At 61.2% G+C, this 25056-nt stretch overlaps 2 protein-coding genes across 12 annotated transcripts; one reads left to right on the forward strand and one right to left on the reverse strand.

Annotated features, from left to right (window-relative positions):
- On the forward strand, nt 1-4596 carry LOC143165739 (putative D-lactate dehydrogenase, mitochondrial). 11 transcript variants are annotated; one of them, XM_076349419.1, is made up of 11 exons: nt 1-104; nt 258-370; nt 740-881; nt 994-1135; nt 1894-2053; nt 2123-2322; nt 2401-2529; nt 3342-3488; nt 3579-3669; nt 3762-3873; nt 3955-4596. In XM_076349419.1, exons 1-11 carry the CDS (start codon nt 18-20, stop codon nt 4294-4296), a joined length of 1665 nt encoding a protein of 554 aa, XP_076205534.1. In that variant the 5' UTR covers nt 1-17; the 3' UTR covers nt 4297-4596. The 11 variants fall into 11 exon arrangements, with proteins under 11 accessions (XP_076205534.1, XP_076205536.1, XP_076205538.1 ...); XM_076349421.1 differs by having other exon boundaries at nt 3358-3488; nt 3824-3873; XM_076349423.1 differs by having other exon boundaries at nt 3361-3488; nt 3824-3873.
- Nucleotides 4578-24932, reverse strand: ZNRF1 (zinc and ring finger 1). The gene is made up of 5 exons (XM_076349431.1): nt 24287-24932; nt 7032-7127; nt 6218-6323; nt 6022-6112; nt 4578-5883 (listed from the first exon to the last, which is right to left on the reverse strand). The coding sequence occupies exons 1-4, from the start codon at nt 24726-24728 to the stop codon at nt 6055-6057; spliced, it is 702 nt and encodes a 233-aa protein (XP_076205546.1). The 5' UTR covers nt 24729-24932; the 3' UTR covers nt 4578-5883; nt 6022-6054.
- Nucleotides 24933-25056: the final 124 nt, after the last annotated feature.

The following is a 25056-nucleotide window of genomic DNA, read 5'->3' on the forward strand; positions in this document are numbered from 1 at the left end:
CGCTGGCTGTCCCCACCATGGCTCTGCGGCGGGTGCTGGGGCTGGGGGGGGCCCTGGGGCGACGGAGCTGCTGCTCCAAGGTGGGGCTGCATGGGGGCACGGAGGTAACATGGGGCATGGAAGGACGGGGGGTAGGGACTGAGGGCCAGGGGTCCCGGTGTGGCCCTGTGCCCTCGGCTGTGGGTGAGGGTCCCAGGGCCATGGCCCCCAGGCCAGAACATCCCACCCCCGCCCTGACAGGGCCCTCCCCCCTGCAGCGCCCGCTTCCCCCCGACTTCGTGGAGGCCCTGAGGGCCGTGGTCGGGGGCCCCAACGTCTCCACAGCCATGGCAGTGCGCGAGCAGCACGGCCACGACGAGTCCATGCACACGTGGGTGCCTGGGGCCCGGGACCCCTGGGGGGAAGGGTCTGGGCAGGGGAAGGGTCTGGGGAGGGGAAGGGTCCTTGGGGGGGAAAGAGTGCTGGGGAGGGGAAGGGTCTGGGGAGGGGAAGGGTTCTGGGGAAGGGAATGGCCATGGGGAAGGGAAGGGGCATAGGGAGGGGAAGGGTCCTGGGGAGGGGAAGGGCAATAGATAGGGGAAGGTTCTGGACAGGGAAAGCGTCTGTGGAGGGGAAGGGTCATGGGATAGGGAAAGAGTCTGAGGAGGGGAAGGGTCTGGGGATGGGACAGGTCTTGGGGAGGGGAAGAGTCTCGGGGAGGGGGAGGTCCATGGGGCAGCGGTTCCGCCCTGTCCTCCAGCTGTGCCCCCCCGGACGCCGTGGTGTGGCCCCAGGCAGTGGGGCAGGTGCAGGAGCTGGCGGCGCTCTGCTACCGCTGCCGCGTGCCCATGGTGCCCTTCGGCACCGGCACCGGCCTCGAGGGTGGCGTCAATGCCGTGCAGGTACTGGGCCCCCCCCGACACCCCCCTGGCATCCCCAGCATCCCCTGCCCGGCCCCTGCCAGGGGCTCTTGGTGCCCAGCTGTGCCCAGCCCCTCCGGTTCCCCCGTGCCAGGGCGGCATCTGCTTTGACCTGAGCCGCATGGACACCATCACAGAGCTGAGCCTTGAGGACTTCTCGGTGGCGGTGGAGCCTGGCGTCACCCGCAAGGCCCTCAATAACCACCTGCGTGGCACTGGGCTCTGGTTCCCCGTTGGTACCGTGGGCGCCAGTGCAGCATCCGGGGCGGCCATGGCGCCAGGGGTGGCATGGGGCCAGGGGCGGCGGCACTGGGGGTGCCGGGACACCTGTGGGGCTGAGGGTGCTGGGAGCACTGGGGGTGCTGGGTGTGCCCGTGTGGCCAAGGGTGCTGCGATCCCAGGGGTGTAGCAGGGGTGCTCATGGGGCTGGGGGTGCCGTGGCCCCAGTAGTGCTGGGGGTGTCATGGCCCCAGGCCTGGTGGGGATGCCCATGGGTTTGATGTGGTCCCAGGGGTTGCTGGGAGCCCATGGGGCTGGGGTGCTGGGGTCCCAGGGGTGCTGAGGTCCCCATGGGGTGCCGTGGCACCAGAGGTGCTGGGGCGGGGTCGGCTTGGGTGTGCCGTGGTCCCAGGGGTGTACTAGGGGTGCCCATGGGGCTGGGGCTGCTGTGGTCCCAGGGGTGCTGGGGTCCTCATGGGCCTGGGGATGCTGTCGTCCCAGAGGTGCTGGGGGTGCCCATGGGTGTGCTGTGGTCCCAAGGGTGCTGGGGCTCCCCACTGAGGTGCTGTGGTCCCAGGGGTGTCCATGGGGGAGTGGGTACCATGGTCCCAGGGGTACTGGGGTCCCCATAGTCCCAGGGGTGCACTGGGGCTGCCACGCGGTGGGGCTCCCGGGGTGCCAGCCGGGCATGGTGCAGGGTCCCATGGGGGCATCCCGTGGCCCCGTCCCCATGCCAGCCGCCCGTCCCGTCCCCATCCCCATCCCCTGCCTGCAGACCCCGGGGCGGACGCCTCGCTGTGCGGCATGGCGGCCACGGGCGCCTCAGGCACCAACGCGGTGCGCTACGGCACCATGCGGCCCAACGTGCTCAACCTGCGCGTGGTGCTGCCGGATGGGCGCCTGCTCCACACCGCCGGCCCCGGGCGCCAGGCCAGGTGGGAGCTGGGGGACCGGGACAGGCTGGGTGGGGGCCACGCGGGCACCCACTCACTGGCCCCATGCAGGAAGCGGGCAGCTGGCTACGACCTGACCTCGCTCTTCGTGGGCTCCGAGGGCACCCTGGGCTTCCTGACACAGGCCACGCTGCGCCTGCACCCCCTGCCCGAGGCCGCCGCCGTCACCACCGCCGCTTTCCCCAGTGTGCAGGCAGCTGTGGCCTGCACCGTCCAGGTGCTGCAGGCCGCCGTGCCCGTGGCCCGCATCGGTGGGTGCCGGGGGCCGGCGGTGGGGCCAGGGAGCCGGGGGCCGGGGGCAGGGCTCAGCGCTGCCTTCTCCCGCCCAGAGTTCCTGGATGAGGTGATGGTGGGTGCCTGTGGCCGCTTCAGTAAGCTGGAGCTGCCAGCAGCAGCCACGCTCCTCCTGGAGCTCCATGGCTCCCGGCGCAGCCTGGCCGAGCAGCAGCAGCAGGCGGGTAGGGACAGCGCCGGCACAGGGATGGGCTGACTGGGGTTGGGGACAGTGTGCCTGGGGCTGGGGGCCATGGTGGGCACCTAGGGGTGAGGGATGGGTGCCCAGGGACAGGGGGATCAGAGGTGTCCTGGGGTGAAGGACAGGTGCCCAAGAATGGGATCTGGGGGACCTGGAGGGTCACCAGGGTGAGGGATGGGTGCCCAGAGCTGGGGACTGGGGTACCAGGGTGTCACCAGGGCAAGGGATGGGTGCCTATGCATAGTGGGACCAGGGGTGTCCCGGGGTGAGGGATGGTGCTGGGGGGCCATGGTGTGGCTCTGGGGTGTGTGATGGGTGCCCAGGGAGAGGGGATGGGGGGACCAGGGGTGTCCTGGGATGAGGGATGGGTGCCCAGGGCCATTGTCTGGGAGACCTTGGGGTCACCAGGGTGAGGGACAGGTGCCCAGAGCTGGGGACTGGAGGATGAGGGTCTGGAGGTCTTGGGGATGGGGATGGGTGCCCAGGACCAGGGACGGGGGACCAGGGATGGGTGCCCAGGATGGGGACCGGGGAACCACGGGGCGGGGGTCACCAGGGTGAGGGATGGGTGCGTGGGCTGGGGGTCTGCTGGGGGGCCCAGGGCATGGGACAGGTGCCCAGGGACAGGGGGACCAGGGTTGTCCCAGGGCAGGGGACAGGTGCCCAGGGACAAGGGATGGGGAGACCAGAGGTGTCCTGGGGTGTGGGATGGATGCCCAGGATGGGGACTGGGGCTCCCAGGGCGAGGGTGGGGTGCCCGGGGCTGCTGCGGGTCCCGGCCCGACCCCGTCCCAGGGCTCCCGGCTGCCAGCAGAGGAGATCGTGCGGCTGAACGGCGGCTCCGGCCTGGCCTGGGCGGAGGAGCCGGAGGAGCGCGGGCGGCTCTGGGACATGCGCCACAGCGCCTGGTACGCCGCCCTGGCCCTGCGGCCCGGCTGCCAGGTGAGGGACGGGCACAAGGATGGGGACGATGGTGGCAGCGCCCCATGGAGCTGTGGGTGCCACAGCTCTGCCCTGCCCTGCCCTGCCCAGGGCTACTCCACGGACGTCTGCGTGCCCATCTCCCGCCTGCCCGACGTGGTGGTGGAGACCAAGCAGGACCTGCAGGACTCCGGCCTCACCGGTCAGCAGGGTCGCGGCCCCCCGGGGCAGGGGGGTCAGTTGTGGGGGCCACCATTGTCCCTGCCATGCCCCGCCTGACCCGCAGCCCCGCAGGCCCCATGGTGGGACACGTGGGCGATGGCAACTTCCACTGCCTGCTCATCTTCGACCCCCAGGACCCGGCCGAGGCCCAGCGCATCCACACCTTCACCCAGCGCCTGGGCAGGTGGGGACGTGGATGCCCCGGGGGGATGGGGACAGGGGGGCAGATGGCCCCATGCCATCCCCTGACCCCCCTGTCCCACAGGCGGGCGCTGGCAGCAGGGGGCACCTGCACTGGCGAGCACGGCGTGGGGCTGGGCAAGCGGGCGCTGCTGCTGGAGGAGCTGGGCCAGGAGGGGCTGGACACCCTGCACCGCATCAAGGCCGCGCTGGACCCCCACAACCTCATGAACCCCGGCAAGGTGCTCTGAGGGGACCCCTGGCACCAGCACCCGGCGGGGGGGACGGCAGCCCCCCAGACTCAGGGCCGGGGTGGCCCCGCTGCCCTGTGCTGCCACCCTCCCTGCTCCCCCAAACACCCCCGTGGGTCGGGGATCCCCAACCCCCCAATAAACACCTTTGCATCCATGCCCTCCATGTGCCATGATGTCTTTTGGGGGGACAGGACACCCCAGCCCCTCCCCAGGGGCTCCCTGTCCCAAGCAGTGCAGACGCAGACTCCCACAGGGCAGGGGGACGGACACCCACTTTAGCTGCTTCCCCAGAGCTGCAGTGCCAGGGGTGCAGGACTGGGAGCCCTCCAGGAGGTGCCGAGCACTGCCCTGGCCATCCCCACACCAAGGCAGACACGGGGAAGGGGCAACAGCGCGGGTGGGGGGCTCCGGCACGCCGCAGGCATCGCCTGTTTCACCAAGAAAGCCAGTGAAATAAAATAACAGTGAATATTTTATTGAACATTGTTTTAATACCATATCAAAACACCTTTACTAATGAAGGAAGCTCCCTCCAAGCTCTGAACTCTTAGGTCTTTTTCCCCCGTTTGTTTTTAATATATAAATACAGAAAGGTTTCCCGCAGGGGCACGGCCACCGGCAGGGGAGGTCTCACCAACGAAAGCGCGCCCGCCGCGCTGGGAGGGGATGGGGATGGGCTGGGGGGTGTGGGGGGATCCACTGCCATGAAATGACTCCATCTTAGCACCTCCGGCAAAGCCACCCCTGTGGCCGGGGGCATCCGGGAGAGGGCCACTGGTGGCCTTCCCCCGTACCCTCCTCGAAAGGGTTCGACTCAAAGGCGATGGAAAGAAAGAGGGAGCGGGCGGTTTTGGCAAGAGGAGCCCGGCGGGGGGGTGGGGGCGGCGGGGATGCTGCGGCTCTCCAGTCTCTGAGTGGTTATAGCTGAGTTAAAGAGTGACCAGTCTGTAAACATCACCGGGGCAGGGAAGCTCAAATCGAAGAACACGCCAGTCAACACGAAGCTTCAGTTGTGGTTTAGGTTGGTTTTTTTTTTTGTCGGTTTTCTCTTTTTTTTTTTTTCTTCTTTTTTTTTCCTTTTTTTTTCTTTTTTTTTTTTTTTCTCGTTGTAAACACTTGAAAGACGGACCCCTGCAGCTCGGCAGGGGGGAGCAGTGGCCCCGCTCCCGGCGTGGGGCAGAGTCCCCGTCTCACGCTGCCGGGGCCGGGGTGGACATCTCCAAAAGGGAGACGGGAGAGAGGGAGAAAATTCCCATTTAGTCAGTGCAAAAAAACCGAGCAGAGCCCCCGGGCAAGTCCGGGTGGGAGGTGGGGGGGTTGCCGGTGAGAAATGCCGCATGCTCCGTTTGGCTGGCCGTCCCCCGGCAGCTTTCCCCTTCGTTTCGGGGAGAAAAGCCAAACATCATGGCAGGGTTTCAGCCGAGGGCGTCCCCGGGGCCTCCCTGGCGGGCAGAGCTCTCCTGGTGACCAGCGGCTGTGGAGGGGAGAGCGGGTCGCTCCACTTTTCTCACACTGTCTTCTCCTGGATGTTTGGGGGTTTTTTTTTAAATCTTTTAAATTAAAAAACCCAAAAAAACCCCAAAAAACAACAAAAACAAATAATAATAATAACATAAAATAAAAAAATTCGCCGTTGTCCCAAGTGGATTCAAGTTTCTGGGTTTTATTTTTGTCTTCTCGAGGAATTTAAAGTCAGCCCAAAACTCCAGGCGGGGCAGGGGGGGCGGGGAGAGGAGGTACAGCAGGTATAGCAAGGTGCCCTGCAAAGACAGAGAGAGACGATCCCAGGTGAGGAGCAGGAGCCACGGCCACCCCATCCCACCCCATCCTCCCCTCCTGGCCCAGGATTCAAACCCAGCATGGGTAAATTAAATTTGAACAGCCCGCCGCAGGCTCACCTTAGAGAGAAGTCAGCAAGCATGCCCGGCGGGTCAATCAGAAGGATGCTCCGGGCAAGATCTGTTCACTTCAAACCATGAGTCTATACAGCTGGAGAGAGGAGAGCGCGTCACCACCATGCCGCCGAGCCTCGGGATGTCCCCCGCCTGTCCCCCTGCCACCCGCCTGGCCGTGTCCCCTCACACACAGAGGTACCTTTTGTGATAAATGCAGAGGCAGGGCAGCCTGGCTATCGTGTCCCCCTGCAGCAGCTCCTCCAGGCAGATCACGCACTCGCCGGCGTCCTTGGTCAGCACGTCATCTGGGAGGGGAGGAGAGGGCAGTGGTGAGACACAGTCTACCGCGGCGTCCCGCTTCCCAGGAGGGAGGGGAACCCACGGCCACCTCCACGGAGGCAGCTGGGATGGGGCGGCCGAGCGGCAGCAGCGCCGGCAAATGCTGGCAGGAGGCTCAGGTAGAGGCACAGGGGGGGAAGACGGGGCTGGGGCGGCTGCAGCGAACACATCCCCTACCCCTGGCTTCCAAAAAAGCACCACCGAGGAGGGGTGAGCATCACCCTCCCGCGAGCAGTCAGGAGAGAGGATGGGAGATGCAGGAGCTTGCAGACCAGTGGTCAGCCCAGTAAGCCTCACTACCAGTGAGGAGGGGAGGAAGGCAACAACCCTTCAGAGGGGCAGCCCAGGAGGACACATGTCCCCTGCCCTAGCCAGGCAGGACGCCCAGCCGGGATGGCTCCCTCCGGCACGGCACACCATGATGAGCAACACGGGGCGGGGGCTGCGTTACAAAGGGTCCCAAGGCAAAAGCAGCAGGGCTGAGCCATGCTGGCGGAGCGGAGCGGAGCAGGGACCGTGAGCTGCACCGGTCCGCTGGAGCACGGCCCTCTTGGCAAGCCCAGCCGAGCCGCGTGCCCGCGCAGCCTGTGGCAAGCATCTCTCCAGCCTGCCCGGAGCCATCCCAAGCCGGCAGGACGCCGTGTCCCTCGCACAGCCTGGCCATCGGCCCTTACCGTTGTAGGAGAGGCGAGGTTTGCTCAGACACATGATAAAGTGCATTTCCATCTCGTCAGAAGCCACAGATTTGGAGCAAATGGGGCACTTGAAACCTGGAGGGAGAGTGGAGAGACGAGCCCTTAGCAGGGGGGAGGAGGAGAAGAGCCCATCCCACATCCCGGGCAGTCCCCGAGGCCACGGCGGGGCACAGCAGCGGGCAGCCCCCTCACCTGCTGCCTGCATGGTGGCACGCACCCCACGCAGCGCCCACCGGGCGCCCACTCATCCTGTGCCGGCTGCCAGCAGCGCCGGCGCGGGGGACAGCCACCCAACAGGGGACAGCCGCCCGAGCCAGTGCACCGGTCGTCCCTGTGTCTGCCACACAGAGGGCACGGAGAGCGTGCCAAGGCAGCGCACACGTGGCCATCAGCTGCTGCTGGGCCTTAAAGGGCGAGGAGCAGCCCAGGGCACACAGCACCCCGTGGCTGGCAAGCGCAGGGGCACGTCCCTGTTCCAGGATGGTGCTGTCCCTGCTGCCATAGCTCAGCCCCACACAGCTGAGCCAGAAAAGCTGCAAGGAAGGAGGCTTTTCTGTAGGGCCACTGCAGAGGACAGGCAGGCCGGAGCCACGAGCCCAAATTGCTGCTTTCTCCAGCTTTTTGCAGGAGTGAGGTGGGTGCTTGCCCCTCCAGTGCCAGCCAGCAGCCCCAGGAGCAGCGTGACCCGGCAGGCTGATGTCCCAGCTTGACCTTGGCCCTGCCTTGTCACCCAGACCTGCCTGGTGACCTGGACTCTTGGGTGAAGCTGGCCATGATGTCCAGATCTGCTCTGTGTCCTTGCTCGGGCATGAGGATGGGGCCCGGCTGGTGCCAGGGTATCACACCGGTGCCACCCCCTACTCGAGCCATGCAAACTGCCACGGCATCGTCCCCAGCGCCAGCGAGTGAGGCTGCCCCAAACCCAGATTTCCAAGCCCCAAACTCCCGGGGATCAAATCCCCAACCAGCCCTACAGGTCACCTGCCCGGGACTCCCTGCCCTCCCACCAGAGCCAGCTCGAGGCCATGTGGTTTGTCGCTGCCCAGCGCAGCAGGGCTCAAGCCCATGCAGCCGAACACGTACGTGCCACCACCGCCACCATGGGTTTGCACCAGAATATCTAGCAATTCCCTGCCTGCAGAGAGGGACAGGGTAATTTAAGGACCTGTCTTCTAAAAGCAGATCAGGTTTGACTGCAGTGCCGCTTAAGAGCTTTCTTCATATATATGCAAAGGTTGCTCAGGAAAGAAGAGAAAAGGAACGTACACGAATTATCTAAGGATGAATCAGGTTCTTGTTTGCCACCACGTGGATGTGGTGAGGGCATTCTTTTTTTGCTTCTTGGAAGGGAGAAAGTGAGGGTGGCTTTAATGGGAGGCAGCTCAGACGTTTGCCGTGCAAACAGCCAGGATAACCGCTCAACGCCCGAGCACCCTCTCATTAGCAACAGTGATAAATACAGATTACTTCCCAGCTCCCCGGATGAAAGCCTAGGACGGGGATGCCGACTCCTGCCCCTCTGGAGCGTGGTTATTTCCCAGGAGGGCACAGCAAGGATGAGCGTCATGGATGGTGGGGGACTGGCTAAAACAAGGAGCCCAGGGCTCCTCCGGCTGGCCTGCAGCGTGCCACCACAGGGACACATCCCTGCCCCAGCTGGGCCGAGCCACAGGGTCTCCACTGTGAGTCCGCCCCCGTTTGCACCAAGCCCCGGGGGAAAGGGCAGCGCTGGCAGCCGGAGCCTCACAGGCAGCAGCACCGACCTGCCTTCTCCTCTCCAGCCTAATTTTACTCCTGATCGATTTATACCTTGTGGCAGCAGTGCCCATTAGCTGAAATAGTTGGGTTTTTTCTTCTCCCAAGTGTTTACCCGCCTGGTGTATTTATAGAGCGGGCTCAGATAGCCTCCCAGCCTGCCTTCTGCAAGACCCGACTAGCCTCCCCTCGTGAGACACCTTTCCCAGCTCCCCTGACAGCCCACCTGCCCCTGTCCCCGGCTGAACCAATCCTGCTTGAATGTGGACAGTCTGCCAGCACCTACTGGGGAAGATCTGGGGACCAGCTTCCAGCAGCGAGCCCCTGGCACGGGGCGGCTGCAAAGGGCTGCCTTTGGAAAAGGTGTTTTGGCTGCAAACTCTGTGTCAGGACAAGGCATTCGCAGAGGTTAAGTACCGTCCCCCGTGCACTGCACAGGAAGACCTCGTTTCCTCTGGTCCCCCCTTTTTCTGTGCCAATGTGTTATTTTAAACAGCTGCCCCAGATCTGCCAGCTCCAGCAGCACCCAAAGGGATCCTACGAGACGTGCAACCGGGGCAAAGGGAGAGGGCCCTGGATGAGACCGCCCGGCCCGCGGCTGCCGGGGCATGACTGTCGGCTGCTGGCAAAGCAGCAGGAGCTGTGGAAAGAGCAGGGCTCTTTGCAGGCTCCGGTGAGCGGCTGTTGCCGTATCTCCAGGCCTCTTTGCTAGCTGGGGTAGCTTTAGCACATTTATAAATAGCCAGCACAAACACCCATCACGCTCCTTCGTGCTCCCTGGGCAGCTGGCTGGGGGACAGGGACCCCCAGTGCCGCCACAGCCCTGTGGCAAGGACACGGCGGGGACATTGCGCAGACAGAGGGGCCCGGGCTCAAACCCCAGCACGGGCGCAGCGTGCTCCAGCCACAGACGCTAGCTGCCACACGGGCTCAGGGGTTGAGCCAAGCACAGAAGCACACACGCTTTCCTGGCTCTGCATTTCACAAGATGGAAGGGGAGGGGGATAAAATTATGAAAATGCAATTGCATAAATTCCTGGGTCTGAGCGGGAGTGAGGAGCCGGTGTGGAAAGGCCCCCAGGGCAGGTGGTCACCCTGCACCCCAGCTGTCGGCACAAATACTTGGCATTGCAAGAGCAACTGCTGGCATCCCCCTCCACGGCAGGCACCGGGAACCGCAGGGAGCCCACCGCCAGCGGGAAAGGGGAGGCAGAGAAGGGGGTCAGGCTCCCTTGCCCCTTCTCCGGGTGACCTTTGGGGGAAGGTGGTGGATGGAAAACCACTGAGGCCAGGGAATAGCTGGCACCCGACAGCAGCAGGCGCCAAGCCCTGCATCTCAGAGCATCCCTCCACAATTCAGGCAGGCGCTGGGGCCGGGAGCCGGTCCTGCAGATGAAAGGGCCGCTCCCCATGTGGCCGGCCCCCTCCGGGCCATGGTATTTTCCACGTTCCCCGAAATCCCCATTAATTTATCCTGCCTAAGCTGCCAGCCCAAGCAATGCAAGAGATTACATTTTGACAGCTGCTCATGGAAAATTCAGCTCCCTCCCTCCTCCTCAAGCCCTTTCCACCCTCCTCCCACATGCCTAAAAAAAAAAAAAACAATAATGAGAGAGGAATGGCCCAGCTATTCCTCCTCACCTGGGCCTCCCACGCCCACAGGGAGGCTCAGGGGATGCTCCGGGGAAAGGCCATAGACCCTTCCTCCCTCCCAAGGCAGCTGGCGATGCTCTTGCCTGTGGCATGTTAAACCTGAAGCTGGCACCACCTCCACAAGCAGAGATGTGCAGGCAGGCACCAGCTCTTGCCAGGAGCGAGGAAGAGGAGGGTGCTGCGGGAAGCGGGCTGGCCCGGAAAGGCAGGTTCAGATCCAGACCTGGACTCTTCTATCTTGCAGGAGACTTTGAGAAAGCCAAGGGCTTTCCAGGGCTACGAGACACACGGTGCCAGGTGATCTCATCTCTCCGATGGCTTGGTCTAGAAACGGGGAGCAAGCAGCGCTGGTGCTCTCCTGGGGCTACTGCCCTCTGAGTATTTTTAGGAAGGTTACATGGTTAATTTTAGACAGCCAGGCAAAGCAGAGCTGGGAACCTCAGAAAATCTCCGCCAGGTCCTACACAAGCTGAAAAAGCCATTACGGTGCCAAAAGCACCACCACACAGGCTGCCGGGGCTTTAGTGGTGGCAGGAGGGTCAAGACACATTTCCAACCCAACTGTAAACATCTCAAACACAGCTGCTTCTGAAGCTGGGATAGGAAATTCCCATCACTTGTGTCTATAAGCGATGTCCACAGCAACCTGCACGGCTTGCACCGAGCACTACAGCGGGGTCAACCACATCCTGCGAGTGGAAGTGACTGCTCCCCTCAGGGAGGGGCGAGGCGGCGTCCACGGGAGCTGCAACCCCATCCCTGACCACAAGGAAAGGCACACATGCCACGTCCGCATTCACTCGCCCAACCCTTCGCTAGGTCAGTGTGCATCGGGACAGACCACTTACAGGCTACGGTGCCACCAGGAGATGCGGCATCACCCCAGAGGTAGGAGACCCTGGCTCTATCGGTAGCAGATGGCCGAAACACAGGGAGCAGCAGCTTCACCACTGTGCAGCACCTCCAGCGACAGGAGGAAGATGCCGGTGGGGGATGACATGCCCTGGAGGCAGGGGGAAGCAGCAGCCCAGGCACAAGTGAGCGAGTACAACCCCAGCAACCCACCCCATGGTGAGCAGCATTCACCAAAGGGATCCCCAGCTGCCCAGGACCCTGCTACCACAGCAGGATAAACCAGGAGCCCTGCATGCGGAAGCAGCTACGCAAACTCCCCAAAACACACCCACGCCAGGAGGGGTCCCTCCCCCAGCGCCCAGCCACCCCACAGGACACCCTGAGCACCCGGGAGCTCAGGGGTAAGCCCCAGACTGCCTGATGTCCATGGGAGATCTGGAAACCTCAGCTGCACTGCCCATCTCCATGTCTCCAGAGAGCATCCTGGGCCTCCAGCCAAGGGAGCTGGCTTACACCAGGTGAGGATGCAGCCAGGTGCAAGATAAATGCAGGGAATATTTGGTCCACGCACGCAGCTGAAGCAGGGTCCTGGTGCCTCCTCCTCGTTAAGCAAACCCTGAGGATCCCACCTCCTCCCACGGCTTCCCCGACATTGCTAGCTGAACCAGCACCAGGTGGAAGCTGGAAGAGATGGATCATCTTTAAAAAACCACACCACCAGTGATTGAAGAGGAGGGCAGGACTGAAAGACCAGGTATATGGGCCCAGTTGGTCAGTCTGAAGCAGAAACATGTGGGGTTGGGCAAGAAGAAAGGACACCACGTCCTCCACCTCCCTTACCCCTCATGGGCTCCAGCGCAGCCCCAGGAGGGAAGGGATCACGGAGGAGTTGTCCTCCTTGCCAGCCGAGCAAAGGAAACCTGCAGAGCCAAGACATTCAGACCTGACATCTCCTGGAAAATAAATTCCCTAGTGGCTTAAAGCAGCCTCATTGTTTGAAAGCAATGGTCGCAGGACAGCACATTGGAGATGGCGTATGGGGTGCACAGAGCACACCTCCAGCACCTGGGCACCACAGGGACCTGGTAGCTGAGGACCTCCATGGGTATCCTCTTCCAAGAGCATCACCCACTGTGGAGGTGATGCTCTACCAGCCTCTGAGCGATGCAGCCAGCGATGCTGCCTCACACCGGGGCCAGGAGGCAGCTCGCAGCTGCACCAAGGACCCGTCCCACCAAGGACCACGCTCCCTCTGCCAGCAAAGTGCTTGCATTGAGTGCCTGGAGGCCGGGGCACCCAGCAGGATCAGGCCCGAACCCACTTCCCCTTGCAGAAGGAAATAGCATCAGCTGCAGGGGCAGATGCAGGAGCTGGAGCCCGACACGGCCCCACTGCCTGCTGCCCTGGCAGGACACAAGGCGCCGGGTGAACGCCACGACGGTGCTCAGCTATTGTGCAGCACAAGGGTTGACACGAGCAGGGACACGTAGGCAGGAAGGAGTAAAGCACTTAAGCGGCCTCATTTACCGGCTCCAAAGAAGGGCCGTATGAGAGTCCTTCCTCCCAATTCAAGGCTGCAGGGAGGCGGGGAAAGCATAAAGGACGGGTCCAGGGTGGAAACAAGACATCCCACCTTCCTCAGGGCGGAAGGGAGGCAGGGCTGGGGGACGCCAGCGGGCCAGCCCCAGTCGACGAGCCAGGCAGCGGGGACATGGCTGGGCCAGGACGTCCCTGGATGGCAGCGCTTGGAAAGAAACCCAACGGTGCAGGTTGCTGCCTCAGCAAATGGATGGTCCTGCTCCATCCCACCATCTCCTTGCTGATCAAGTCAGTTCGGCTGGCTGAGCCCAGAAGAAAATAAACTCTTGTAACGTGAAACAGCACCCCAAAAAGAAGCCACTCCTGTGCAACGTCTAAGAAAAGCTATCCCTGGTTCCCGGTGGCTCCTGGCAAAGCCCCCACGCTGCAGGTGTTTGCTGTCAGGTCGGCCACACACCAGCCAAGGGTGGCAGGGACGTGCCATGGACCACAAAGCTGGCCAAGGCCAGCACTGCTGTAACACTCAAGGCAGCAGGTTTTGGAGATGCCTCTGCCCACTCCCACCCAACTCAAGCCATGAAGATGCAGCAGCGAGGAAAAGGCATCGGTGCTCCAGATGGAGCACGTGGAGAAGCCACTAGGGCCAGAGAGATGCAGGAGGGGCTGGGTGGCATCACGTCGCGGCAGCCCAGGGCTGGCTTGCTGCAAGCTGGGAGGCAGAGAGATTTTTTTTTTTAGCCAGCTGGTTTCTTACAGAGGTGGTGGGGGAGGATGGGAAGAAGCAGAACAGATCGTAATACTGGGTCTGAGGGAAGCAGAGAATTGGAAAGGGGCAGGAGACGTGAGAGGGGAGCTCCACAAGGACATTTGCTCCAGAGCACCCAAAGCCATCAAGCCTCAGCAGATGGACATACCAAAGCCCTACAAGAGACCTCCAGCACAGCCCACGGACACCTGGGAGGTGGGAGGGCAAGGAGGCCTGGCTATATGGTCACAGGATGTCCAGAGCCACCCTCCTTACACACACATCCTCAGGGAAGACGTGCAAACAGCCTCTGCACGCCAAGCATCCCCCCCTGCCTGTTGCTGTTTGAGTATTGCCCCTTTCATGGCTGCAATTGCAATTTTTGAACAAAAGTACCTACGATACAGGTAGAGAGCATCTCCCTCCTATAGCCCAGGCTACGCTGCAGGATCAGCTCCCCAAGACCTGGATGAGAAAGGCAACCTCCTGGGGTCACCCTGCCTTCCAGCTAGTCCTAGTTTACTGCAGAAACACTCCCCCAGCTGCTGAGAACAGGGTTCTTCATAAGGAAGAGCGTGTAGCCCAAAGCTAATTTTAGCATCCCGGAGAACAGCAGTTAAGCAGAGGGGTCCTGGGCGACAGCCCAGAGAAGGCATTAACACCTTAGACTCCTGACATTGGGCTGCAGGGCTTGCATTTACTGAGTTACAAGCTCATTCAGGGCTCCTGCTAGTCACAGAACCGGCCTGGGGGCATCTCAGCGCAGAAGAGCCGCAGGGATGACCCAGAGCTGTCTCCCCACCTCTCAAGAGATGCTCAGGGTTTCAAATTCACTGCCCAGAGAGGAGAGGGATCCTGCAGGCACACCTGGGAATTTCCAAAGGGTTTCCCTGCGTGCCTACTTTTTTCCTCCTAAATATTTCTTGTGCAAAGGAGGAAGCCCAACCACAAGCCCTGCTGCAGGCAGCAATCATCCGCAAGATGCATGGAGCCAACAGGGCAACAGGGGGGTCCCAGGTGCTGCAATGAAGGAGCGCAGGGGATCCTCCAGCAGCACAGTGGGACGCAGCGACTCGGAAATCGGAGCAAAAAGGGAGAGAATCAGATGTTTCGGCTCCGCAGGGGCTGGGAGGGAGCAGTGAGGCAACGTCACACGGGGACCGGTGGGGTGAGTCACTTCTGACTAAGCCATCCGTTGGGGAGGCACCCACGGAGTCCCCACCGCCAGGCTCCAGCTGCTGCCGAGCCGCCAGAGGAACTCCTGCTTTCAGAAAGGCTCAAGCACAAAAGCCTGACCTGAGCCACTCCCAAACACAAGCAGATCCGACCCCGTGGGGTGGAGCAGCAGCTCCCTGGCTACCTCCCCCCTGACCCCCGGGTTTTTCCAAAGCAGAAAACTCCTGCCTTGATGCTGCTGAGGTTCCGTCACACCACAGCTGATCTCGCTGGGAGGATGAAGGGACACTCCGGAGACACACGATGACATGCCCCGGCTTTGCAATGCTGGCAGAGGGAGCAGAGCCCAGCACTGATCTCACCCACGTACCTGCTGCTGCCAGGAAGCAATCCCATCCGGCTCCTGGGACGCCTCCTCCCTGTGCATCTCACGGCAGCACCGCACAAACTGAGCGGTGGAGGGTCTCCCATGGCACTTCGTGCCCAGGCCACGGGACACCCCATGCAGGTGGCAGGAGTTACTGGGGGTACAAACCCCCCAGCCCCCAGGGTGCATGGGAAGGACACAGCACTGCTTTTCAGGGTAGAGAAAGGGCAGTTTTTACGTAGCAGGCAGCAAACAGAGCACAAAAGGCACACGGAGCTACACCCACAGGCAGTGCATGGCTGTGAAATGCTTACGGCCAGTTAACACTGGTTGTTTCTGCAGGAAGAAACACACTGTTGGAAAAAAATCCTAGGGAGGAGCACACTGCAGAGCAAGCCCTAACCTCACCTGCCCCCAGCTCCTCATGCAGTAGGAAGAAATGCATGGCAGAGAGCATCCCCCTGCTCCCCAGGAGGGTCTGCAACTGCTGAGGGATGCCCGGTGAATGCCCTAGGCTACCAGGACAGCAGGAAGGGATAAAGTCGGGTGCAGACCTGCAGCATGATCACACACCTCTGCTGTGCATGATGCAGGAGGGGAGGGATGCTCAACAGCACCGAGCTGCCCGGCCAGGCAGCATGAGCTCCCCTTCATCCCCAGAGGCTGGGGATTTGGGAGATACCCCTGTGCCGGGGATGGGGCCACACCGCACAACTCGCTTTCGCTCCCGAGCAGCCCTGCCCCGTGCGCTTCCCGGCTGCCTTTGCAGCATGGAGGCGGCTGGCAGACAGAGCCGGCTTTCTGCAGCACTGGGAGCTGAACCTCCGAAACAAAAGCATGACGTCTAGGAGAAACGAACCCCTTGGCGAGTGGCAGGGTCTGCCCACGCCAGATCCTGCTAGCAGAGGCAGGAGGGGCTGCACACTGTGCCACAGACAGGAACAACGCTGCCCAGCTGTCCCACCTTCTCTGCTCCTGCCTCCCCTTCATTTCAACACATGCCACCCTCGAACACGGGAAGGGCCAAGCTGTCTCACGGCCAGCGGCCATTGGGAGCAGGAGGGGGATAGTGGGGCTGCAGACGACAAAAATCCCAGCTGTGGGATTTCAAGGTCTCTCTTCCCCAGGAGAAAGGAAAAACACCACGGCAACGCCCAGAGGAGCACAGTGTACCCCCAGAGCTGGGGAGGGCCTTGGGAAGCAGAGTCCCCCCATGAAACACTCACCCAGGACACCGCCCAGGACCGGCTGCACGGTGCTGTCTGCTTCATACCTGTCTATGGGGAGCAAAAAGAAATCAAAGGTGTCTACAACCACCCTTGGAAGGGTAAGATCCAGGCAAATAGCAGACTTCAAGGGCTATGAAATCAACGTTACAATAAATAAGCGGATGGACAATAGCTTCAAAGCAGCAAGATCTGGGTGGGGATAACCCAAAATCCCGAGGCAGCTCAGGCAGGGTGCTCAGCCTCACCCCACCCCACTCAGCACCAGCTTAACAGAAGGCTGGCCACAAAACCGACCTCAACCCATATTGACTCGACCTCCCTGCAGACGGTAATTTAAGCCATCTGGCTAGAGCCAAACGCCCCTCCATTCTCCCCCGGCTACAGACGTACAGGCCTTGGATGGGTGGATTGAAAGGTGGATCTAATTCCCCTGCAGCACTTCCGATGAAATGCAGCTCCATCGCCTTGTAGGGAGAGCTCCCAAATGAATTACTGCAATTACCCCGGCTGCAGGAGAAACTGCGGGTTTTCCCTTGCTGGCGACAAAGACTTCTCAAAAAAAAAAAACAATCCCCAAAACGCCCGCCACACCAAGCTGTAATGCAATCATCTGGGATGCACAGAGGGGAGCCCCTGACACCACCCTCGGGCCACTGAGCCGTGATCAGAAAAACACGCAGCCATGGTGAAAGCCGAGGGGAGAATGAAGCCAGCCGCCTTTCAAGGCAGCAACAGGCAAAGAGGCACAGAGGACATGGAAACTCCTTAACACCAGGAGCCCCGGCCCGGGTGGAAACAAAATGCTGGGCAGGGATGTGGGACAGGGGGGAGCATCACTTGGTTCTCCTGCCTGACTGCTGCTTTCCTTCTCTTGCGTTGCAGGCAGCTGGCCTCTAAAAATACCCGCTGTTGTCACGCCGTCCTGCCTGCTAGGGCCAGGAAACAGCTCTGAGCAGCTTTCAGTTCAATTCTTCATCCGTGCCATTGTGCCTCCCTTGCCAGGGCCCATCCCAGCCCCATTTCTGTGCCTGGTAGGTGACAGTCACTCAGGAACCGTGGCCATAATCCGACACAGCCTCAACAAGCTGAGGGTGCTCGCTGGGAATATACAGCCCTGGGAAATTTCTGCTAGCGTTGCTAAAACTAGCAAAAGGGTACATATTTCCACTGCAACTCTCTGCTCCTCTACAAAGCGCCACAAGACCGTTGCACAAGGCGCATCGTCTCGTTTCCGTGCCGCTGATGGGAGGCCCGCAGCTGCACAAGCATGCACGAGTGCAGACAGCCGGGAATTTCCCAAGCTAATTTAGCCTGCACCCTTCCAAGCGGCACGACACCGCAGCTGTCCCGGGGGCCGACCTGCTGCCGACACCGGCCAGCACAGCTCGGCTCCGTGGGGAAGGAGGGGAGAGAGGAGTCAGCTCCACCTCGGAGGTGCACTGTGGCCTCTCCAACAGGGAGGCACCATCCCCGCCGGCAAAATACACCTTGTACCAAACACCTCCAGCTGCCCACAGACCCGCCATCGGGGCCTGGGGAAGGACGACGCCAGCGCTGAGTGATGCATCTGCTCAAGCTCAGCCGGCCACACGCGGCACAAACCCAGCAGTACGCAGGCACAGGGGCCATGACAGGGAGCACCAATGGACCGAGCCCCATGCCAGCGGCACAGAGACCAGCCGCAAGGACCTGCCTGCCGGCTCCCCAGCTCTCCCCGCCACCCTCCTCAAACCCCGGGCTGTGCGCGACCCAGAACAGGCTGGAAAACTAAGCCACACCAAGAGAAAAGCAGCCCTTGTCCCCCGCCGCAGGCACTCCCCTCCCCTGCCCGCAGCCCGGCAGGGCAGGAAACCTGCCGGCAGCCGGGCTCTGCCCACGGGAAACGCTGTGCAGCGGCACGAGAAGAGGCCCCAGGCCAGCAGAGCTTCCTGCAGCTGCACCTCCCGACGGCCTCCCACCACAAAGTGCTGAGCAAAAGTGTTCGGCCAAGCAGTGCCCGCAAGGGACAGCTGGAGCATCCCTGGGGGGAGACCCAAGCCCCCAACGGGTTCGCCCGCATTTGAAAGCTGTCCGCTGGGACCAGTGCCGGCGACACCTTTAAGGCCCAACTTGAACCACTCCTGCTCTATCTGAAATAAAAAAATGGGTCTGCCTCTACAGAGAGAGGCTTGTTCTACCTCAATGCACAGCCACACCGGAGCAGGTGGGTAAAACGCTCTGTGTCAGGGCCCGCTGCTTTACAGCATCACTCGGCCGCCCATGCAAATCACTCGCGAGCCCTTATGATTTCAATTTTCAAGGGAACCAGGAGAAAGCCAGGTCACATTTACTCAAACCCAAGTATTCGGCACATCTGGGGTTTCGGCGTACCAGCAGCAGAGGCAACGAGACACACATCGTGGTTGCCCACCGGCCAGCCGGGGTGCCACAGGACCGGTTCCTGCAGAGGGAATTCATTCAGACAAAGAGCTCTTTGCTGCCTGTCTGATTTGTCACACGGGTGATTAGATCGGAGGAAAAAAAGCTTGGGGTTTTTGTTTTTTTTTTTCCCCTCCAAAGTGGGTTTTTTGCCCTCCCTGCGTTTCTCGAAATTAATTTTCGGCATTTAGCAGCATTTTCCCATGACTCCCCGCGGTTCCCTTGGCTGGGCGCCAGCCCTGGTACTGCTCCTCCACCAAAGATGTCTGCATCTGATTGATCCTCCAGCCAAATGAACAAGAGAGAAAAAGAGAGAGAGAGAGGAAAGGAGCCCTAATAGCACATTAATAAATAAGAGAAGCCTTTACGGTTATTCCAGTCACCGGAACAACCATCTAAGCAAAACAAACCAGCATGGGATAAACTGACATCACGGGCCGGGAAGACAATCCTGGCTGAGAAGTGGGTCAGCCCAGGGAGCACGAGAGCATCGTTCTCAGCATCTCTGGAGCGTACATGTGTGCGGAGGGGGAGAGGGCACCCAGCTCCCCTGCACTGATTTATGCACAGGTTTAGAGAGGAGCGAGCCCAGCCAAGCCAGTTAGCACACACAGCAATTAGTGCCTCGCTCCTGGGCAAGGCGGCCGAGAGATTTCAGAGGGCACCAGAGTGGCAAGGCAGCGCAGCAAAAGCCTGCGCTAGCTCTCGCTGCGGAGACTGAAGATAACTGTCACCACGCGCAATGCCAACGTTGACACACTTAAACTTCATCTCCAGGCTGCGGGTCTGGTATGCATTAAAGCTGCCTTCGAGTCTCCTGTCTTCTGGTATTCGGTGCTTCGTTCTTCCAAGGTAGCTGCTGCCTCTTCCCCTGGCCCCGGGTGTATGCTGTCCTGCGGCCAGCTCAGAGAAGGCAGAAGTGAAAGAGCAACCCCTCCAGACCCGGAGAGTCCAATGGCTGAATATCTCTGGCCTAGGGAGTCATCAGGACCGTTCCTGCACCGCTTCCCAAACAATCTGCAGGCCTGGCAACGTTGCGGGTGCCCGACCTGGCTGCTAGGCAGTCACCAGCACCAAACCCACAAAAAGAGAGTTTGAAGACAGGCTCCTTTGGAAATTTGCACTGGCAAAAATAGATTCACAATGGCAAGTTCCTGCAGACCTTGGGGTGCCCTTCCCCTGGCCTAGCCCCTGTAGAGGGGGGAGGAAAGCATGTATGATGTCTGCATGTTGAAGTGTTGGTGGCAGGAAAGTCAGGGCTGACAGTGGACTCCCTCCAGCAGCCTGCAGACTAGCCAGCTAGAATTAAGCCTTCTGCTTTTGGTGTAGAGGTTGCAATGGCAGGACTAGCTCAGGAGCAAGGATCACCAAGCACCAGCGAGAAAAGGCTCAGGACTCGAAGCTGTCGGAGCACAGCAAGGGTACACCACAGACCTGCCTCTTCCCCCGCTGGGCAGAGACAGGGGCTGCCCGATGCAGGGGTTCACACACACCTTCAGCTCACCTTCTAACAAGTGACCCCTATTTCACATCCCTTACTCCAGAGCCGGATGAAAGAGCGCTTCCAGCTTGTTTCACTCTCCAACCCTGCCTGGAAGAGGACCCAGCCCAGCACCCTGGCTGCCGTCTCTGCGCCAGACACCCATGTCCCCCAGGCTGGGCCCTCCCGCTCCAAAACAAGGCACTGCTGAGAACGAAGCAGCTCACTTGGCAAGGGAGACCTCCTGACCTTGCTGCTGCCAGCACCCAGGACAAACAGCTTGTATTGTCAGTGCACGGGAAGCCTGTGACATTCCTGATGGCTCTGCAGAGAAGGATGAGCTAGGCATATCCTTGGGCTAGCCAGCAGACAGGGAGATATGGAATTATTGGAGATTCAAACACTCAAGGCCTTTGGGTGATGAGGGGGATTTCCAGATAAACTTTAAGCTACTTACAGCCTCTGCAAACTCCCCGAGATCCTCTGATGAAGATGAATAACACGAGTGATACTAAGAGAACCACGCAAAGCTGGAGACGTGCAGCGTTAAACCACACATCGCTTTTTTCTCCCTTCTTCCCGCTAGCCTTGGCTTTGCCGAGAAGACCTAATGCTCATGAAGCTACACAGACAAGGTCAAGTGCTACAAGCAAACTCCAAAGTTGCAGAAGATGTTTTGTCATCTTCCACCAGCGTAGGCCAGGAAGCAGATCTCAGAAACCCTGGGCAGACAGGGAAATCCCAGAGCAGTGTCAGGTGGAGCTGGAACAGTTATGTCGCTCACGTGGATGGCAGGCACACCTGGGAAAACCCCCGTCAGGAAACAAGATCCACTTACCCCGGGAGGTGCTGTCCCCTCAGAGGGAGGGACAAGCTCTGCCACAAAGGTCAGAGCCCCCTCACCCACTCCGTTTGAAAGATGCATTTAGGCTTTGCTATTCATAAGAGCAGCAGCTCTCCTCCCCATCCCTGGAAGGGCTAGAGGCCATCAGTATGTAACTGCTCCTGCCGTCTCTGCACCCCGACAGCCGTGGCAGAGCCCGGAGGGATTCAGCAGCGGGCTCTTCTCGCCGACTGTCACAACGCACAGCACCCTACAGTGATGCTGCAGCACACGCCGGCCCTGGGGACCACTTCGCAACCTCCCTCTGCACAGGCTTCCCAGTGCGGCCCTCCTCTCTCCTTCCCCGGGCACGCCTGGCTCTTCTGCAAGCCTTCAACTGCAGAGAGGGGAAGGACTGACACCAGCTAGGGAAAAGAGCTCAGCCCACCCCAGCTCGCCCCTCGGGGTCCCTGCCAACAGGCCAGATGAGCCATGAAGCAGCCAGGGAGGCACACAAAGTCAGCATCGCAGATAAAGGGAGCGGCAAGGCGCCAAGCCTATCTGCGTGTTCCTGTTATCGCGGACACAATGCCGCAACGACAACACCTTATCACCGGCGTGAAGCCAGGGCTCCTCGCTCTCCCACTGAGGTCCCTGCAGAGCCCAAGTTGCATTTTGAGGCTCCTGGCTCTTCCCCCAAACCCAAGTACTCCTGGAAGAGCAAGCCTATGGACACAACCTTCCCCACGTGCTGAGATTGGCACCATCCAAGTCTCCAGCCTGTGCAGAGGCAGGAGGAAAGGGGCAGGCAGGGCAAGGATCCACTCTCCAGCCACAGAGTTCGGGGGGCTTGTCTCCTCGTGGCAGTACAGCAACTTGGGCGGATCCCCCAGACCTCCAGGCACGTGTCCTCCTGAGCGGGTTCGGTGCGTCTGCGGGTCCCCTCGTCCCCACCCTCAAGTTATCCTTCAAAAGGAACAGGGACAGTCACGCACAGCAATGTCAAAGCTCCTCTCCATTTACCGGAGCGCTGCTGCTTCAGCACTTTCCAGTGGCTAATGGAGTGGCTCAGCGCCGCGAGAGGAGCGGGTCGATGGGGAGGCAGAGGCAGAGGGGAAGAAGCGAGTAGCTCCTGACTGCCCTGCTGTAGGTTAAGCAGCTGCAACGGGAGATTAGCAGGAATTTTAGCAATCTCGTGGTGCCTTACTTTCCCTTCCCCTCAGTCTCCAAATCCTCCATCAACCTCTTACGCTAAGAGGAAGAATGCAGAAGTTTAATGAGCTCCGACAAGTTTTCAGAACGGTTTTTAAGCATCCTCTGCTCCTTTTGCTATTAATTAGCGACGAGGAAGAACCACTGCCGGGAGAGGCTTCGGCACAGACTGAATGGCTCTCGCTGCTGCCCGCACACGCTTCGGCACAGCTCAAACGCTCTCGGAGGGCCGCAAAAGAGGCACCAGAGAAACCCAGTTCTTGCAGCACTTCCCACAGCTCGCGCTGCAATCTTCCAAGGGCACCGGGTTTAACTTCACAGCATTGGACTAACTTGCACAAGCAGCCGGAAAAAGCTTAACTCCATTTTGCAGCTGGTTTGTTTTTTATGAACAGGTTTTTGCCTCTCAGCATTGCAGTTTGAGAACTATCATTTAATGTAACTGACACTCTCTGACCGACCACCTCTACGCACAGATTAGCTGCATGGTGTTTCTCTAACAAAACCCTCTTTGCTCCAGCGCCAGCCTCAGCAGAAGGCCCCATGGCACTCACTCGCACAGAGGCTTGCGGAATACCTGGAAGGATGCTGCACCTTCGCTTCCTTCTGTGTTTAAAAACCAGAGCAGCGGCACAGCCTGCGCAAGGTCACAGAGCAAGAAAGTTTGCAGAAACGCTCGGTCTCAACTCTGGCGCCACATGCCAGCCAGCCCCCTCCATCTGCCAGGGAGGGCTGCAAGCGCCTGGCTTTTCCGGATCAATAGGAACTGGGCCCGGGGTGTTCTGCCACTGAGAATGCAATGCGAGACATACAGCTTCAATCTAACTGAGAAGAGCAGCCCCCAGAGACTGCGTAAAGGGGAAAAATCCCAAGATGGAAGTAGGAAAACAGGCCCCGCGAGCCTCGTTTTGCACTTTGCTCTTGTCCACTGGTTCAGCTTCAAGCCTTCCTGAAAATGAGGCATTGTCCCAAGGCGTATTATGAAATTCCCAGACCACATCAGGCAAGGAGAACACTTACAGCGTTTGCAAGGGGGCCGGGTGGGAGAGAAATCCCAGACTATTCCAGGAAACACAAGGAGACATCCCTGAAATGACTTCCCCTCTAGCCAGGAGGGGAAGGGAGGACCTCCCACCTCGCTCCCTGTACCCAGCCAAAACTAGGTCAGTGACACAGCCCTGCTCGCAGCCGGAGCTCCTCTCCAGATACCAGGACACATGGAAGGGTCCAGCCGCAAGGGTTAGGATGGGGGCAACCTTGCCCCCTCCCTTAGCCTGACAGGTTTCCTGCAAGAGAGCCCAGCCGGCTCCCCAGCCCTGTAAAAGAGGCAGGCAGTTCCTCCTCTGCTTCCTCCCCAGCACCACAACAGTGCCAGCTGGCTTGAATGAGAAAACCCACTTCGGCCTCTCCCTGGCCCTTTATCAGACGAAACAAAGGAGAAGAATTCCCACACCTCACTTTCAAAGGCTTCCTCTGCCCCTTTCCCAGTTTCTAAGGCATGGGAACCGCTATACCTGACTGGCACCCCCCAAACGCCTTCAGAAGAGGAGCTCAGCCTGGTCTTCAAAACCAAGGGCTCGAGCTACAGCACCCTCAGCCCACTTTCCCCCCAAGTTGCGGAGGGGGGGTGTGTGTGGGTGTGTGTGTGCGCCACATCCACTGCTTCACGTCCCAGAGCCAAAACACCGCCCTTCTAGAAAGCCTCCTCCCTCCACAGCCCCTTCCTCCCTTGACCTTGACACAGACGCCAGCCCCGGTGCTCGCTCGCCCACCCCCACCCCCCCCGTCTGCGCCGGGGTGGGGATGGGGGTCCCTCCTTCAGGCTTGACACAACGGGTCTTGACCCGCCGGCCAAGCGGGGGGCAGCCCCCGCTTCCCAGCCACCCCTTGCCGGCTGAACCGTGCCCACCGCCGCCCCCGGGGCCCGGGTACCCACCGAGGGAGGGGAAGCCGGGGGAAGGCTCCGGGGAGCCGGCACTCACCGCTGTGCGAGCTGAACCACCGCGGTGCGATGTGAAGGGGCAGCGCGTCGGCCAGCGAGGCCCTGGCGCCCAGGTACAGCATCCCGTCTCTATGGTGACCGCCTCCCGTCTCCTGGTAACCGTTGCCATGGGCGTACGTGGAGTCGGAGCCCGGGCCGCCGCCGCCGCCCGGGGCCCGCTCGGCCTCCCCCGCCGCCCGCGCCGCCGCCGCGTACAGCCCGAAGGGGACGGCGCCGGCCGCCGCGGGGTCCATGCCCATACCGGCCACCGAGCTGACGGAGCGGCTGCGCAGCCCCATGGCGCCGCCGCCGCCGCCCGCCCGGTAATGGCCGAAGGGGGGCGGCCCCCCCCCTCCTCCCGGCGGCGGCACGGCGCTGTCATCCGTCGACACCCCCGGGAAAGGGCCCCGCGAACGGGCCGCCGTGCTCTGCTTGCCCCCCATATGGGCGCCGCCGGGCCGGAGGGAGCCGAGCGACAGCCCCCCGCGGGGAACGGGGCCGCGCCGCCCCCGCCGCCGCTGGGAGGCGAGAGGGGGCGGAAGGAAGCGGGGGGGCGCGGGGAGCTACGGGCGAAAACCCATCCCCGCCCCAGGCATCCTCCCCCCACCGGGCCCGCAGGGGCGAGGGCGCCCCGAGTCCGCCGCCGCCGTCACCCCCGGCTGGGGCCGCCGAGGGCTCCGGGGCCGCGGAGGTGGGGGGGGGGGAGGAGGACGGGGGGGGACGGGACGGCGGGGGAGGGGGGGAGGTGGACGCCGGCCGGGTCGCTCCGCC

Source organism: Aptenodytes patagonicus, chromosome 11 (genome assembly GCF_965638725.1).
Source record: "Aptenodytes patagonicus chromosome 11, bAptPat1.pri.cur, whole genome shotgun sequence".
Lineage (NCBI taxonomy): Eukaryota > Metazoa > Chordata > Aves > Sphenisciformes > Spheniscidae > Aptenodytes > Aptenodytes patagonicus.

Bases quoted from the DNA above. Each gene is read 5' to 3' on its own strand.
- LOC143165739 (XM_076349419.1), top strand. From the start codon at position 18: ATGGCTCTGCGGCGGGTGCTGGGGCTGGGGGGGGCCCTGGGGCGACGG. The intron at 3,670-3,761 runs GTCAGCAGGGTC...GCAGCCCCGCAG, and splicing joins GCAGGACTCCGGCCTCACCG to GCCCCATGGTGGGACACGTG. The intron at 3,874-3,954 runs GTGGGGACGTGG...CCTGTCCCACAG, and splicing joins TTCACCCAGCGCCTGGGCAG to GCGGGCGCTGGCAGCAGGGG.
- ZNRF1 (XM_076349431.1), bottom strand. From the start codon at position 24,728: ATGGGGGGCAAGCAGAGCACGGCGGCCCGTTCGCGGGGCCCTTTCCCG. The intron at 7,128-24,286 runs GTGAGTGCCGGC...CTCTCCCTCCAG, and splicing joins GTGGTTCAGCTCGCACAGCG to GTTTCAAGTGCCCCATTTGC. The intron at 6,324-7,031 runs GTAAGGGCCGAT...CTCCCCTCCCAG, and splicing joins ACCTCGCCTCTCCTACAACG to ATGACGTGCTGACCAAGGAC.